At 40.8% G+C, this 15,584-nt stretch overlaps 1 protein-coding gene across 1 annotated transcript; it reads right to left on the reverse strand.

Moving 5' to 3' along the window:
• Window positions 1-1,504: 1,504 nt before the first annotated feature.
• rhoab (ras homolog gene family, member Ab) lies at window positions 1,505-14,796 on the reverse strand. The gene is made up of 5 exons (XM_083919736.1): window positions 14,670-14,796; window positions 7,686-7,843; window positions 6,082-6,202; window positions 4,830-4,960; window positions 1,505-4,421 (listed from the first exon to the last, which is right to left on the reverse strand). The coding sequence occupies exons 2-5, from the start codon at window positions 7,839-7,841 to the stop codon at window positions 4,248-4,250; spliced, it is 582 nt and encodes a 193-aa protein (XP_083775862.1). The 5' UTR covers window positions 7,842-7,843; window positions 14,670-14,796; the 3' UTR covers window positions 1,505-4,247.
• Window positions 14,797-15,584: the final 788 nt, after the last annotated feature.

Here is a 15,584-nt window from a genome sequence, read left to right on the forward strand (position 1 = left end):
ACAGCCATGTATGAAAAGTAGCTTCTAAGTCATCCAAAACACCACTTTTTCTTTGCCTCTGGTCATTTATTGCTCTGGCAGCCTTAACAAATGCTGATTTCAGTGTTTCAAGTGGCTGTCGGCTCAAAAACACAATCAGACACAGAGATTTCTGCCATTTTTTAGTCCACATCAGTAGTAAAAATGTGATGTGATGTGCGCCGCGTGTGAGGCTATGTCTCTATGAGAAGAGGTGATTGTAAGTGCATGCTCCACGTGAGCGCCATCCTGCTCATACATGCATTTTATACCTGGATTTCAACTCCTCTGCGCTTACACAACTATGCGTTTTATTGTTCAGCTCCACACTCTCTGCTTCTCGATATTACTCAACATCCAGCATCATCCCACACAGGCTGAAAATGCCTCACCCCGGCATCCCACACACTCCGTTCCCTCTGCAGCACAGGCCTCAGAGCGAGGCTGCCAGCACATCTACGGGGTGTGTGGTGTTGCTTTCCGCTCGTCAACCAGAAATCATCCTAATGAGGGTTTTTCAAGGGTTTGAATAAAACGTCGTACGGTGATTTAAGAGAGCTGAATGAGAAACGGCTTCTCTCCCTTTAAAGCAAAACTACAGAAGCTGCAATGACAGGATCACACACTGAATTTCCCTTTCACTTCTGGCCAAGTACAATATGTTTACCTTATTTTAATTTAGTGGGGCGACTACTGCAATGTGTTCGCAGCACAAGAGGAGTTCAACACTCCAGAAGCCTGTTGGTGGGGTGCTTTAATATTTAGCTGAGATCTTAGAAACCAGCACTCAAACTAAGTGATATCGGGGCGTGTGGATGACATTGGGTGTCATCGTGTTGGCTGGCCCCGGTTTATGATCAGATGAGGCTCTGCGTGGGAGTCTCATCCATCAAAAGAGGTTGCGGTGTGATTTTATTGTTGTAATGATCTGTGGCTCTGCACCAGAGGGATTTCAAACCCACGACTACATGCATCACAAATAAACTATGAAACCAGGATCAGAAACGCATTGTTTTTGTTTTAACTCAATTTGGGATTCAGGGTGACGCTTTAAGGTGTGGAGAGAGCACTAATTCAAATGCTTTTGCATGACTTATCATTTTTAGAGCGGCCGGTAATCTAAATCTAACTAACTCACACTCTGGATGTGTTAGGGTGAACAGACCTCAATCAAGAACATGATTAGGACATCCACAGAAATTCTCTCTGATAAGAAAAAGATAACCTTACATGCAAACATCTTGAGACAACCAATTACTCTAAATAGCCCTTATTTGGGTTGAATTTAATTAAAGTATTTAATTTGTGGTCCCAATAGTGATGTTTAGTGTCAGTTTATGGGCAACGTGTGTGTCATGCTCAGTCTGGAGACACCAATAAACACACCAGTTCATGAAAAACAAATCCATTCATACTTGATGTGCATTGATTGAACTCAGGAGCTCTTCCCCAAACACCCTTGAGACCACAATGAATAGGAGCTGGGTGTTATAGAAAGTAATTTATTACACAAACCAAAGCTAGTTTACAAATACAGTTTCCAGTCCTGTGTGTGTGTGTATAGTCTAGTATGAACAAACCCACATTTTATATTTACAGACTTTGCATACAGCTTGGTTTTCCTGTTCCTTTGTTTACGTCACTGCTTCAGCATCCAAAATTAGGATTTAAAAATACAATAAAAGTAGAAATAAAAATGATTTGTACATAACGAGACTTACATCGTTTTTCCTTTTTTGTCTTTTCAGCCGAGTTCGTGTTCAAAACAAAGAACAGAAAAAGAGCAGGCGGTGCTCTAGACAGGCAGCCGAGAGGCCAGCCTTTCTCCTGACTGCCTAACAACAGCATTTGGCAGGGATGATTGACGGGTCGTTACGCCCAATTGTAAATCATCAGAAAAAAAAAAAATCAGGTAAAGCACAAAAGAAGAATAAACTAAAGCGACGACACATAAGCAGTCCCATAGTCTTACACCTCCTATTTTAAATACTGATAGACAACATATTTGAGGTTTTTTTTTTTTTTTTAAAAAGCAGGAAATGAAGTATAAAAACAACAACACAAGACCAAGTTTCTGGAAACGCATTTCTCCCCGTAGACCAGGAAGAAGAACAAGAGGATTCAACACTGTCAAGAGCCTGGATCTGCCACTGAAACACACAGAAGAGTCAGGGAAGGCCGGTGGGCGATGAATCCCAAATCTGACTGGCCGCCCTCATCATTGTAAGAATGGTTAAGACCTTTAAAAAACAAAACAAAACAAAAAATAACCCCAAAATGACACATTCCCAACATACTGCTGGTGGTTCCTTCTCACTCTGCTAGTTAGTAATGTAGTCAAACAGCATGTTTTATCCCAAAATCTACCCGGCTGCCCAACCTGACAATTCTGGCATTTCCATGTACAGTATTCTGGAAATACAAGGTCACGTGTCATGTTTGTCTTTTTAAGTTGAACTGTTAAAGCAGATGGTTCCAACAGTTAACCAGTAATAGGCAGACATGTATATGGTGGATAACATTGTACACCCCCTTTTTTTTTCTTCATCAAACATTAACTAGTTCTGGTTATTGTACATTTGACCTTTATACATGCCTACAGAAAAGAAATATAATAGTCGTTCATCCCAAATATGGAGATCAGTGGTGTGCATGTAAACACAATACTCTCCTCTCCTTGTTCTTCATCCTGGTCTAAAACCAGGGGAAGATGAGCACCAGCAGTCAGCTATGTGGAACAGGAAGGGATGGGAGCTGAGCCATGCCACATTTTGCTCAGGTTGTAATATGCAGGGCAGGAAGCTACCTTTGTCATCCTGTGGGACCACAATTCACCTGCCACTTCCACCGATTCAGTCCAAAAAATGTTCAATATGTTTAAGAACCTTCAGCTGACCACCTCCTAAACTAGACAAACCAACCAAGATTCACCAAAATGTGGGTACTTTTTATTTTTCCAGCCCTGAGTCTGGGGGCGTCACTATGCTGCTTCTCTGGAAGTGAGACAATTTTACATTGCCCTTCACAACTCTCCTGCGAAAAAGATTGCTAAAATTTAGAGCAACAACCTGAATACAGGCGGTGATGAGAGCCGCTTTGAATTACAGATCAGGAAGTAGTTCTAGTTTAAGACCAGTGCCAAGGGTAATTTTCTTTTAATTCAAACTGCACAAGCCGCAGGTTTTCTGCAAATACTAGAGCATCACTATTAGGTGGCTGTAACAGATCATCTCAGTCAGAATACAGCTCAGTGTGTTTGTCATGGAATCTGTGTGCGCAGGATTAGCCACAGTGAGAGACTAAATGGCACTGAGCTGGACATGTGAGCATGTAGCTCCACACCACTTTGATGGTGCGACACCTGAAAGAATGTCGCCACCTCATTAACGCCGTTGATCTTTGTTCTTGAACTGAACTGCAAGATAATAAACCTCAGAACTGTTTAAAAGCACCATTTTAAGGAGAACTAGATTAATACAGTGTATTGGTGATTTGTCTACTTTGGGGCTTGTCAAACGACCTGCCCAGGTAACTACAGCATATAACAAGTAGGCTGGTTTCGTGTTTACAGTCTCATCATGGACACAGCCATGCTGCAGTCTTCCCATCCCTTCACCTTTCCAACTCCACACCGCCCCAGCCTTAAGTCCAGGTATGAACACCTGGGGATAAATAGTCCACTGGTGGCTGTTTACAGTGGTACTCATTTACTGTGCTGTCGGTTTGCCCCAATCCATTGGTCAAGCCATCCAGGCAGAAATCTAAACCTTTTTTTGTTGTCCACAGTGAACGCTGTCTGGAACATCCCATAATTCACCAGAACCTCCATCAGTTTTACCAGTCGGCTAGATTTTTTTTTATAGAAAGGACCAGGATCTCCCAATGGTCTTCATCAGTCTAAGTGGCTTGTTGAAAAAAAAAATGTACCAGCGTTTGGCTGTGGCGGGTGTAAGTTTCCCATCTTGATTGTAAACCCCACAGGTAAAGAGCCCAATGGTTTACAACGGTAGTCATCCTCCCCCCACCCGTCCCTCTCCATCAAAGCTTCCCAAACCAAAGTCCCAGGGTAAATTCAGTCCAACAAACAGCCATTTTACAGCGGTAGTCATTTACTGCACTCTTTTCTTCCCCTCCCTCCCTCTCCCCTCTAGTAACCCCTCAGTCCCTCCCGAGCCCTAGCCCTTGGGTACAGTAGCCCAGGGTAAAAACTGTCCAAATATGTTGCCATTTTACAGCACAACACATTTATTGCTCTTCTTTCCGCGGCGGGCCTGCAGTGCTGCTCTGGTGGCCATCTCGAACACCTCCCGCACACCGTCCTTGGTCTTAGCAGAGCACTCCATGTAACCGAAAGCTGCAATCCGGCCGGCCATGTCCCGGCCCTCCTCTGACTTCACTGGCTCCTATTGTATAAAGGGAAAACCAAGAGTTTGTATAATCTGTACAATCTGAATCATTCACTGTACCCCTGAATATTCACAAGTCTAGAAAATACTGATTTTAGTACTGATCTTACTAACTGCTCTGTACAATCACTAATGATAGATATGGTTGCCTGGGGAAATTGTATTTTTAAGCCGAGATGCTTGCATTAAATGTTACATTGTAGTACTACAAATATAGGATTTTATGCCAATCTGTGTGCATGACAGTTATGCATTTGCCGGTTTTGTCTTAAGAAACACAGAAACTGTGTAGAAATTGTGTAATATTCAGAACATACACCTTACACCCACAAATTATTGTTTACTGGAATAAGTCCCAAAGAATACCCCTAGACAATTACCCAGACAACAGAATAATGAATGTACCTGTTTCATCTTGGCCAGCTCTCTGCGTGTGTGTTCATCATTGCGCAGGTCTTTCTTGTTTCCTACCAGGATGATGGGAACGTTGGGACAGAAGTGTTTGACCTCTGGGGTCCACTTCTCTGGAATGTTTTCTGCAAAAGAAAAAGAGAAGAAAGCAATACATCAATAATCATTGGCCAGTTATTTATGTATGAGGTCATTTTGGTTGTGGAACTAAAACTCAATGCAGGGGCATTTAATATAGCGGTGATGAATTTGAACTACATTTACATTTTTTTTCAGCTGTGAGATCAACTTTCTAGCAACAGTAGTTCACCCCAACTCAATGAAGAAAAAAGTAACAGAACTATAGCACCAGTGTTGGCATATTTTCTAGTGCTATGTGTACTGCACTACACCCTTTTTTCCCGCTGCAATAGTGGACGGATTTTTTGTGCCTGTATTTATGTCGCACTAAAAAAAAAGAAGAGGTAATGCTAAAAACAATGTAACGATTACCACAAGCTACAATAGAAGTTCCAGATTGAATAACTGACAAGAAACCTTTGCATAAAAGCATTTTATGGCGCAGCATTACCCTTATCTTTAGATACATAAGAAGTTAAATCGCAGGAAGCCAGCATTTACAAAGTCATTTAATTAAAAATGCGAGTCACTGCAAAGATAATTTTGCTTCTGTAGACAAGAAAAACAAAGAAGAGCCTCCATATCTAGACTGAGCATCAAGTGTTGGGAAAAAAGAAAGAAAATCTGTCCAGCTTGGTCAGCAAAAACACTGCTTTAAACTGAGATGTAATGTCTTAAGAACTACCAAACAATTTGAAATACCAAGCTTTAGGCCAGTACAATAAGTCTTTGTTTAAACACAATTGGAACTTCCTCTCATTTAATCACGTGTGATTCATGTCTGGCACTTTTACTATCAGCAGCTTTAATCATCTACATCTTTTATGAAATCCATTTCCATGTGATCTCAGAACTGCTGTTCATAATGATTATGACAAAAAAGGCATGACTTGTTTTACAGCACGGCAGCATGCCATTGCACAATAAATTATTTATCTTATGTGCAAATGTAAGCAGTTTCTCTACAAGTGGCATTAAGAGTCACAATAGGATAAACACAAAATCGTCAGACCCCAGAAATAGCTACTAATGAGAGCGGAAAGATGGGAGGATAGGAAAGACGGACCTGTGGTATTTTATGTCACGCCTGTATGTGTGTTGGTGTGTGAGTGCGGTTTGTACTCACCCAAGCTGTCAGGGCTGTCTATGGAGAAGCACATGAGGATGACGTCAGTGTCTGGATAGGAGAGAGGTCTCAGCCTGTCATAGTCCTCTTGACCCGCAGTATCCCAGAGAGCCAACTCCACCTGAGACACGCGCGCGCGCGCGCACACACACACACACACACACACACACACACACACACAAGAGTACAGTGAAGGACAAAGGGACGTGAAGATAGGGGGGGAAGAGAAAAAGATGAACAAAAGGGAATGAGAGAAGTTAATACACCATGTCCATCCTGATCAGCCCAACGCTCACAGTGAAGCCATCTAATAAACAAGTGACACAGCAGACCACATCCTGACCAGGTACTATAAAAAGAACAGATTTGTTTTCTTATTCCATGACAAGAAATTAGTGCAAGGAAAGCCAATAATTAATCAGTATCAGTAACACTTGTAAAATCTTCCTTTAAAATGATCCCATTTTAAATTAAGATACAGGATTTTCTTTTAATTCCATGATACGAGTGACCTTTTAGCTAAAAATGAGTCATTTGATACAAGCGTCAAATTATAAAACAGAATACAGCACGTTCATCCATTCTGTGTTTTTCATCCCTAATAAACACGGCCCATGAGCCCTGACGGTACAAAATGTGACAGAAATCTCTGAGTGAGCAGACTGCAGAGCTAAATCAGGAAAGGAAACCAGATCAAGACATTTGGAAAAGTGTGACAAGAAGTAGCCTGAATCCTCCTCAGCAGGACGGAGGGTTAGAAATCAAACAGCCAATAAAGACTCAACGTCCCAGAATCCCATTAACCTAGAATGAGGTCAGGACGTTTGGGTTTATGGCTGATGAGTTGGGCTGGGTGCTGCAGTTATCCAGAGTGGCACACATACAGTACATCATGAACCTGGAAGTCACGAGGAGTCGTACTCCAAAAGAGAAAACTAGAGCCTCCTTAAACAAAAACCCAACATGCAATGTGCCGGTTTTGGGGGTGTAAGCATTCCTATAAAATAGGATCAATAAAAAAAACCTGGTTGGTGTGAGTTGCCACTGTGTTTGACTGCATTTTAGGCTAGATAAAACACAGTCTTAAGAAACAGCTACACATATTGTGGCAACAAATTTGAAAGCATGTGACTAAGCCCACATGAAGCAGTCTGTGGAAACAGACTACCCTTAGCAGATGACTGCTGCAAAGTGAAGGAAGATGTGAAAATGGGACACTGCAGTTTTATCAACACGTGCTCACTTGGCCCTGAAGGTAGAATTAAAGTGTTGAATATGATTAAGCACTCAGGGAAAAGATAGCCTTGATACCAGCACAAAAACCATTGCAGAGACTAAAAGAGGCCAGGGTGTGTTGTGACAGTTAGAAACCCAAGTAGATTACTCAACAGGGGCAGAAAAAGGTGCAAGTTCTCTAGTGGATTTTTGTTTATTTAAAATATTCATCTTAGATTCCTTAGTGCCATTTGTTCAGCAACCAATTCACTTAAAGCAATGTCTCGGGTTCGGATCAATGCATCTTTTCTCCCCGAGGCCCCAGTCTGACATGACACTGAATGGGAAAGACCGATAATAGTGACACAGAATCACTGCAACTGTCTCACCTGTTTGCCATCCACCTCTATGTCAGCAACGTAGTTCTCGAACACGGTGGGGACGTAGACTTCAGGGAACTGGTCCTTGCTGAAGACAATTAGAAGGCAGGTTTTCCCACAAGCTCCATCCCCCACTATGACCAGCTTCTTACGGATGGCTGCCATCCCTGGAGAAAGACAGAGGAGAAGATGGAAGATATGATCAAGGAGCCACCGGAAAAAAAACATGACATTAAGTAGAGGCAAATTTACAACCGCTACAGCAGAGAATTTGACTTTCCAGAACCATCCAGAATTGTAGTTGCAAAAAAAAGAATGCCGTGTACAAATTTCAGTACCCATCTAAGCATGACTGTGTTGCAAAGTGCAGACACACCATGCAACACCATACTTGACAGTTTTTAACCACATAGCTGGAAAAAAAGAGGGTCTCAACCTGAGGTTCAGTGTCTCTCAGGGGGTTGTGAGATGATTAATGGAAAAAAAAGTAATGGTCTTCTTAATTTTTGATGACTGCATTTTCCTATTCGTATGAACGACTTAAGAGCAGGAATCACTGTGTTTGGGGGGCAGAGGACAGTATGTGTAAATGGAAAAAATTGGAGCCTCACTGATCTATTGTGATTGGGCTGTCACAGACTTATCAGTATATGTTGTGGAGGGGAAAACAATCAGTACCACAATATGAAACCTTAACTAACTGCCTGAAGCTATCTAAATAGGTTTAAACAAGTCAAGTTAACTGTTAGATCCACACAATACTATAGAATAATGCTGAAATGAACGGCTAAAACCATGTGGAAAATAATTACTGCTTAGTTTATTGGCTGTTTCGGTTTATCATTGTAATGATTAACTATTAACAAAAACAAATAAATAAATAAAGACTGCTAGCTCAATGCTAGCACATGATGGGAATTACCACGGAAGCACATAATCCTAACAAACGATCCACTTCAGATGTTTACATACTTACAGAAATATAGCTAGCCTAAAACTGACATTTGGATATTTGACTTAGGTAGCACACTGAGTGTCTGGACGTCTTCCAGTTGATGCCTCACATATTTCCTGTATCCACTTCTGTCTTCATAAAAGGCTCAGTTTTTTGTTTGGCAGCTTATAAAAACATAGCTCTGGAGTTATGGTTTATTTATCCCGTTGGAAGTGCATCCCACAGCATAGCAGCTCTGAAGCATTTTTGTGGGCAGGGCTCTCACACACACACACACACACACACCTATTATCAATTGTCTTATGACTTTATGAGGCTTAGGAATGCCAATATCAGCACAGTAGAGAGCAGAGTACAATGGCGAGACGATGCTTTATTTAATTTGCACCCCCCCCCCCCCCCCCAAAAAAAAAATCTCTGTACACACTCATGTCCCATCCTTACACAACAAACTGCCTGGTGTCAATTATCAGCCTAAAGGTGTCACACAGCACAGCGCAACAAGAACTACTAGTAAGTAAAGATTTAGCCGAGGTTCCAGTAATTCATGACTGTAAAAGACCCAAAAGGCGTGTAAGTGAGGGTGTGAGAGAAAGAGCTTGCCCAACAGAGTTAAGGGAAGTTGGGTAAATGAGTGTCATTGGCTGAAAGCAGCTTGGATCGCTCCATATTAAGAAATGTCATTGTACAGAAGGTCAAACAAAGGAAATAAGTTCATATATTATTAAATTTTCTATCGAAATCTTTAGAATTATTTAATTCTTTCTGGTGTATATTACTATGAATTATGGTCACATTTCACCTTTATACTTTGAACAGGAACTATGTCCAAAAGGCACAACCACTTTATTCACCAAGCACATCACACACACACACCTCATTTTTCATGGTGGCACTGCCGCAGAGACAACTTTCACACAGTACATGTACTGTGAATTTACTAACTGCACAAGGACAACCGGACCCCATATGGAGAGGGTAATAAATCATGTCCCTGACAGGTTATTTCCTCCTTGATCCTAAAAAGCGCAGCACTGTGCGGTGTCAGTCACGTTTCTCTACCCTGCTATCTCCATCACAGTGAGTCAGCTAGATGCATGTTAGAGAGCAAAGTCTCAGACACCTCTGCTGTTCTTTCTGAATCCATTAGCTCAGCTGCAGTTTTGATCTGCAGCATATCTGGAGCTGTAACATTGCAATACCACAGTCCAGGTTAGAGGTTCAACTCCCTTCATCATTTTTTCCCTTTGAACAAAGACCTATGAGCAGCGGTTTAATTGTTGGCATGTTGTTTTAAAAAGATTGAGCTGCTAAAAGGCTTTGCATAAGAATATGGTCTCTGCCCCCGAACAGTCTGTCTTCCTTCCCCTTGAGTTTTGTCATTTAATTTTTTTTGCCCATACAGCATTACAGCGGTCTACATTTTCTTCAGCTTCTGTCTGCATATTCAGTCATTTTCTGATGAAAACCAGCCTTTTTTCTAAACCGCAGCACATTTGGACATACTTCCCCAATAACGTGTTCCCACACAAGACACGTGTCGCGGACCACTATGGACACTACAGTCACATTAAACATTATGTATGACAACTTAATGAATTGATTTAAAAAAGTATTCCAATGCTTGTTGTCAATTATTGCTTCTAAATAAATTTGACTTTCAGTTTCACTGCCTTTCTTGCCCATTAGTTTCTGACCCTTAAATGCACCAAAGCATTGTGAGGCGCCGCAAGCTTTCTATAAATGGTAGATGAATACTCTAAGTAGGACAGCAGTGTCAAAAAAGATTAGACCATTCCCTCCATGACCTGAGAAAAAAAAGAAATATAAAAATGGGGGCAGCTTTAGCCTCGGGGTGGGTGTCTGGTCAGTGCTTGAAACGTTGACCAGGGGGTAAACAGGGTAAATAACAATGTGCCCCGATTTGAACAAATGCTGCCACGGTGGCTATAAGCAAGTCATTAAACCCACCAATTGTTCCTTTAGAGTGGCTTATCAGACAACAGGAGTCAATGGTAGTATCAGACTATAAAGTAGTTATTATGCAGACTTTTCCTGGCCAGAAAGGATGCAGGAAAACACTCAGCTGGGGCATATAAAGACAAAACACAACAGGAAAATCGCCATTAGCCGTCGAGACTGTTGTGTCTGCACTCTGAACTGCCTGAACTATGGTTTCAAAAGAGCAGGCTGACATATAAATGGTACAGTAGTGATGATTTGTGAAGCGATCAACAGGCAGTAGGGTCTATACTTTCAGACTAAGCCAACTAAACCAGGATAATCTCACGATGATTCATTGCTCATGAGTAGCTAACAGACGACGAACACACTTGGCTCTTGCGTTTATTGCGCATATGGACACAATTCCACAGAAGGGTATATTACAACACAACTACATAACAATTACACCAATAATTACTGATAATCATGTTAAAGGAGGTACTTGGAGAGTCTACTAGTACCTTCTTCAACATGATCAGCAGTACTAGGCGGTGTGTTTTAATTTCGGATTAGAAAAATCAGGAAAACCAAGTGCGGCAAGAAGTGTAACCTATATTTTGTGAATGTGCAAGCATGTCGGCTGTCCCTGTTGAAATTCTTGCTCAGCTATCATGCACAGGAAGCTGTAAAAATATAATGTGTCAGTCAATCCTGTTTTAGTCACCCTGCATTGAGATTTATATTTTTGGCCAAATCACTCAGTCCTAAACCTGCCTAGTATGAGTTGAATATGTCAACGTGAAAGCTCAATCTCAACTGGAACCATGACTTGCAGCCACATGGCCCCTACAAAGAGACCATGAAGCTACCACCTACACTCACATCATCATATTGGTCAGTTACTAATATGTTAGTCATATCTGTCAGAGTCTTTATCAAACAGCCAGCCCAAAAATTTTAACAGGCTTGTCAGGCATCGAAGTAGTGTATGTGTGAAGCGGTGGAAGTGATATAACACCAACTACAGCCTGCAAACATCCACATTACAGCTGATGTTCAAAATGTCTTCTTTGAGTGCGTAGATTTAAAATGTCTATGTGCAGTTACAATAAAGTGAGTGCATTTCAGATGTACTCCCCTAATCAACCTGGTTGGAAATGACGACCAGGCTACATGTGCAAATCTCGATCCTACCTGCAAATTGGTCAACAAGAGAGTATGAGATGAAATTAAGAGACAGACAAACAAAAGATAAGGAGAGGGACGGGGTTAACCCAAACAGGATTAAATTAACAGAGTAGGATAAATACAGAGAGAGCAACAGGGGACGCTCCTGTGATAAACACTGTCAGTGAAAAATAGAAGGAGAACATAACACACAACTGACCTTCCCAACAGGAATTATAGTTTAATGTTTGACTCAGACCACTGATTACATTTCTTTGGAAAAACTGCTCTTGCAATAATTTCACAAACCAGCTCGTCGCACTCTGCCATGCAATTTTTCAAACAAACATAATAATTTGTCTTTCAATTTAGTCTACCTTTGGGACGAGTAAGTATCTTGTAAGCTGTCATCCAATATAACTACAACCGCCCATATTTCTGACAGCAGGCCTGTCAGTTAAACCCACTCATGCATTAAAAACAACCAAGTTTCATCCAACAAAAAACTTTTGTGGCATTTTCACTGATGAACAAAGTGCTGAGTGAAACACTATTCATTCTGCTTTGTTTTCGTGTATGACACAGTATTATTAAAATGGTTACTTAGCTCTTGATCATTCATCATCCGCCTGTCCTTCACAAAACCCCACACAGGAAATAGTTGCATCAAAAGACTGGTGTGTGTTTATGCCAGGAAATACCCTGTGCAGTCTTCAGCGTCGAAAATTAGACCCAGCTTAGCAGCGGTTAACTGACTGTTGGGCTGAGGAATATTTCAGTTTCTGACAGAAACCTGGATGGTGTTTTGTTTTCTTTGCCACCTGACATGCATTTATATAGGCACAAAATTTGGAATTTGTTTGTTGTACTGTGAAAGAAACAAAATGATTGATTTTTCAACTCTGTGTGCAGCCCACAGTTGGCTTGCAACAATCTGTCGAACATGCATGATCCCTGACACTTCATGAACATGTCAGGGATCCTGAATTTAAAAGCCACCAGATTAATCATGTTGTTATGAAGCATTGAATCGTGTGACCATAGGACTAATAGTGACTAAAATCCACTCAAACCACATGGGCAATTATTAATACCAAATTGGAAGTCGCAATAAACAGAATAGGGGGAAAAATGGATAACACACACTCTAAATCATTACAACCAAGTCTAAAAACTTGATTGAAATCGACCATTAAGGCTAACATGAGCAACTGCTGCACAAAAAAACACCTAATACAAATTCCAGAAAAACACTTAAAATGACCCCTTTGAAAAAAGAGAGACAAGAAGTACTGCAGGGACAAAATTACATTATATTTAAGAGGATTAGCAAAAGCAAATACACAAATATGCAAACACACACATATTGAAAAGAAATCTTGACCACTAGAACAGTTTTCTTCAGATTTATGAATTGCCAATTTATTGAAATCGTATGTCCGTTCTCTTCCTCCATTACAGCAGTGAAGAGGATATGATTTTAATAACAGCTTCAAGGGTGACGATGTGTAACACTTGCAATCAAACCTGTCTCGATTTCTCCCCTGCCTTAAGTGCTGCAAAAAGGATTTCACTGAACCACCATCAAAAAATATTGCATTTGTATACATTTTCACAAATCTGCTTGCAAATAGTTTAAGGTAATTTAGATCAAAGATGCAATATATATTGATTTGACACAATGCTAAAAGATTAGATAGTCAGATGTTTTAGTTATTGACGTATAGTTCATTACCATAACTTTACAGTTAGCCTGGAACGTTTTCTTAGATGGTTTTTCAAGGTGAAATTGACAGGAGCCTATGCCAGCTTGACAACCATATCCAATACTCAATTTTCCATAAAAAAATAAAAACATATCACACGTCTAACTTTGATTCACTATCGAATAAAAACAACCCACACATCAAATATATAATGACAGATCAGACCGTCAGTAACAAAAAGTACTGGGTGGTCAAATATTTTACATTTATAGTGCCAGTTAGAAAAGTGATTTGTGCTTTGTGTGGTCCACTAGTCACTATAGCCAGCGAACAGGAAAAGTTGTGTTTCTTGCCTGTGAGGGCTCCCAGTGTTTAGTTAAACATTGTTTTTTAAAGCAGCTAGCCACTGGGTGGGTCACCAGAAAGATGGCGTCATCACAGAGGCAACAGATGGCTAGTGTGTCCGCAGTGGAAGAATGGGTGGGTGGCCCCGATCCAAACTTAACACCAATACCCACATATATTACACATATGACTTTTCAGAAAGGTTAGATTGCTCATGACAAAACCCTATATCAGAAAAATATAAAACTTAACCCCCCCATTCCTAAGTAGACAGTGTGCTCTATAGCCACTAGCATGTTCTATAACCCACACAATGAGAAAAATAACGTTACTAATTTGGTGTTGTTAAAAAAAATACATTAGAGGTGTATTTATTAATAGTGATTTTTGGCATTGTATATGTCTAACAGTAAGAATGAACTAACTAGCAGCCATTCATAAGCGACGCTGAGCAGTACAGAAGCCGCCTGGTCAGCCGGGACAAGTCAGGAAAAGAGCCTCATTGTTCGCCTTCGTGCTGGATATCCAATTCAGGCCAGTCTTTACGGTTATCTTTAAAGGCATCACTTAAGTTTTCGCAGTTCACCAACAGCCCTCGGTATAGTCTGAGCGAGATGATTCGGTCACAGGAGCTTCTTCTACACTCAGAATACAGTAGTTTTCTCCCCAGCACAAGTGTGTGTGTGTGTGGTAAGTGCGGAAGCGGCACTGAAATTGAGGTCAGTTAGGAGAAAAGCTAACGTTAGCTAACCTCGTTAGCACGGCCCCTCAAAAGCTCCGGACAACTTTTAAAATAGCCCTGTCCGCTTTTAAAACTTAACAATACGAGAGAAGTAGCTCTTCATACCGATGTGATGAATCAGAAAGTAGTTTTACCTGTAATTTATGTGGCTAGCTGTCGTGTTTTTCAGTGTTTCCTCGGAGGAGAGTTGCCTTGCCGACCGTTCGAGTCGCTCGTCTCAATCTGATACAATGAATTACTTCACGGGAGCGCGCGGCCAGGGTCTGTAGTTTGTAGCTGGAGGGGGAGGGGAGGGGTGGCGGGCACGAGCCTGAGAGCCACACCTGCGCGGGCACGAGGTGTACGAGCAGAGCAGTGTTACGGCCTCTTACGTCGAGCTTTAAACGCTGCCTGTGTTCAGACGTGACATTCCCATACCTTTCTGAGGTTTAACGTGTGTTTAGAGGATTATAAACATGCTACAGGTTTATAATTACAGGTAATAGCCTATTAGTATGTTTTAACTACTAACTTGGGTCCTGTAGTGCGCCGGTTCTCAAACTATGGTACTTGTACCACTGGTGGTACTCAAGCTCTCCCTGGTGGTACTTGAAGGAATCTCCAAAATAAAAAACCGAAACATTCATTACAAAATGAATACAATACTAAGAAAATACTTACATTTTTAAAGCCCCTGAAATGTAATTTAAATTAAGTATTTCCTGTTATATTTTTGTTTCAACATCAGCCTTTTACGTAATCACGTTCATAAGTTAGTATTTAGTGACATTTTTTTATTTTATTTGGTAAATATTTTATTCACAAAAATCTTCAGCCTCCAAACCAACCTTTTCTAATTTTTTTTATTCAATTCAATTCACTTTATAAATCCCTAGCCGTAGTCAACAACAAAACGAAATATAACGAACTATGAAAATATATTTGATGTACCCCATACACTGGCATTTAAGGACATTTTTGACATTACAATGTTTATTTTTTTATTGATTAATTGTTTTATTTTATATGAGATCCTTGCTGTACTTATTTCTTCTATTCATTGTTAAGCT

The sequence above is a fragment of the Echiichthys vipera genome (genome assembly GCF_963691815.1).
Source record: "Echiichthys vipera genome assembly, chromosome: 9".
Lineage (NCBI taxonomy): Eukaryota > Metazoa > Chordata > Actinopteri > Perciformes > Trachinidae > Echiichthys > Echiichthys vipera.

Coding starts and splice junctions, on each gene's coding strand:
- rhoab (XM_083919736.1), bottom strand. CDS start 7,841: ATGGCAGCCATCCGTAAGAAGCTGGTCATAGTGGGGGATGGAGCTTGT. Junction 4,961..6,081: donor AGACAGCCCTGACAGCTTGG/GTGAGTACAAAC, acceptor TTTCTTTTGCAG/AAAACATTCCAGAGAAGTGG. Junction 4,422..4,829: donor AGCTGGCCAAGATGAAACAG/GTACATTCATTA, acceptor TTTATACAATAG/GAGCCAGTGAAGTCAGAGGA.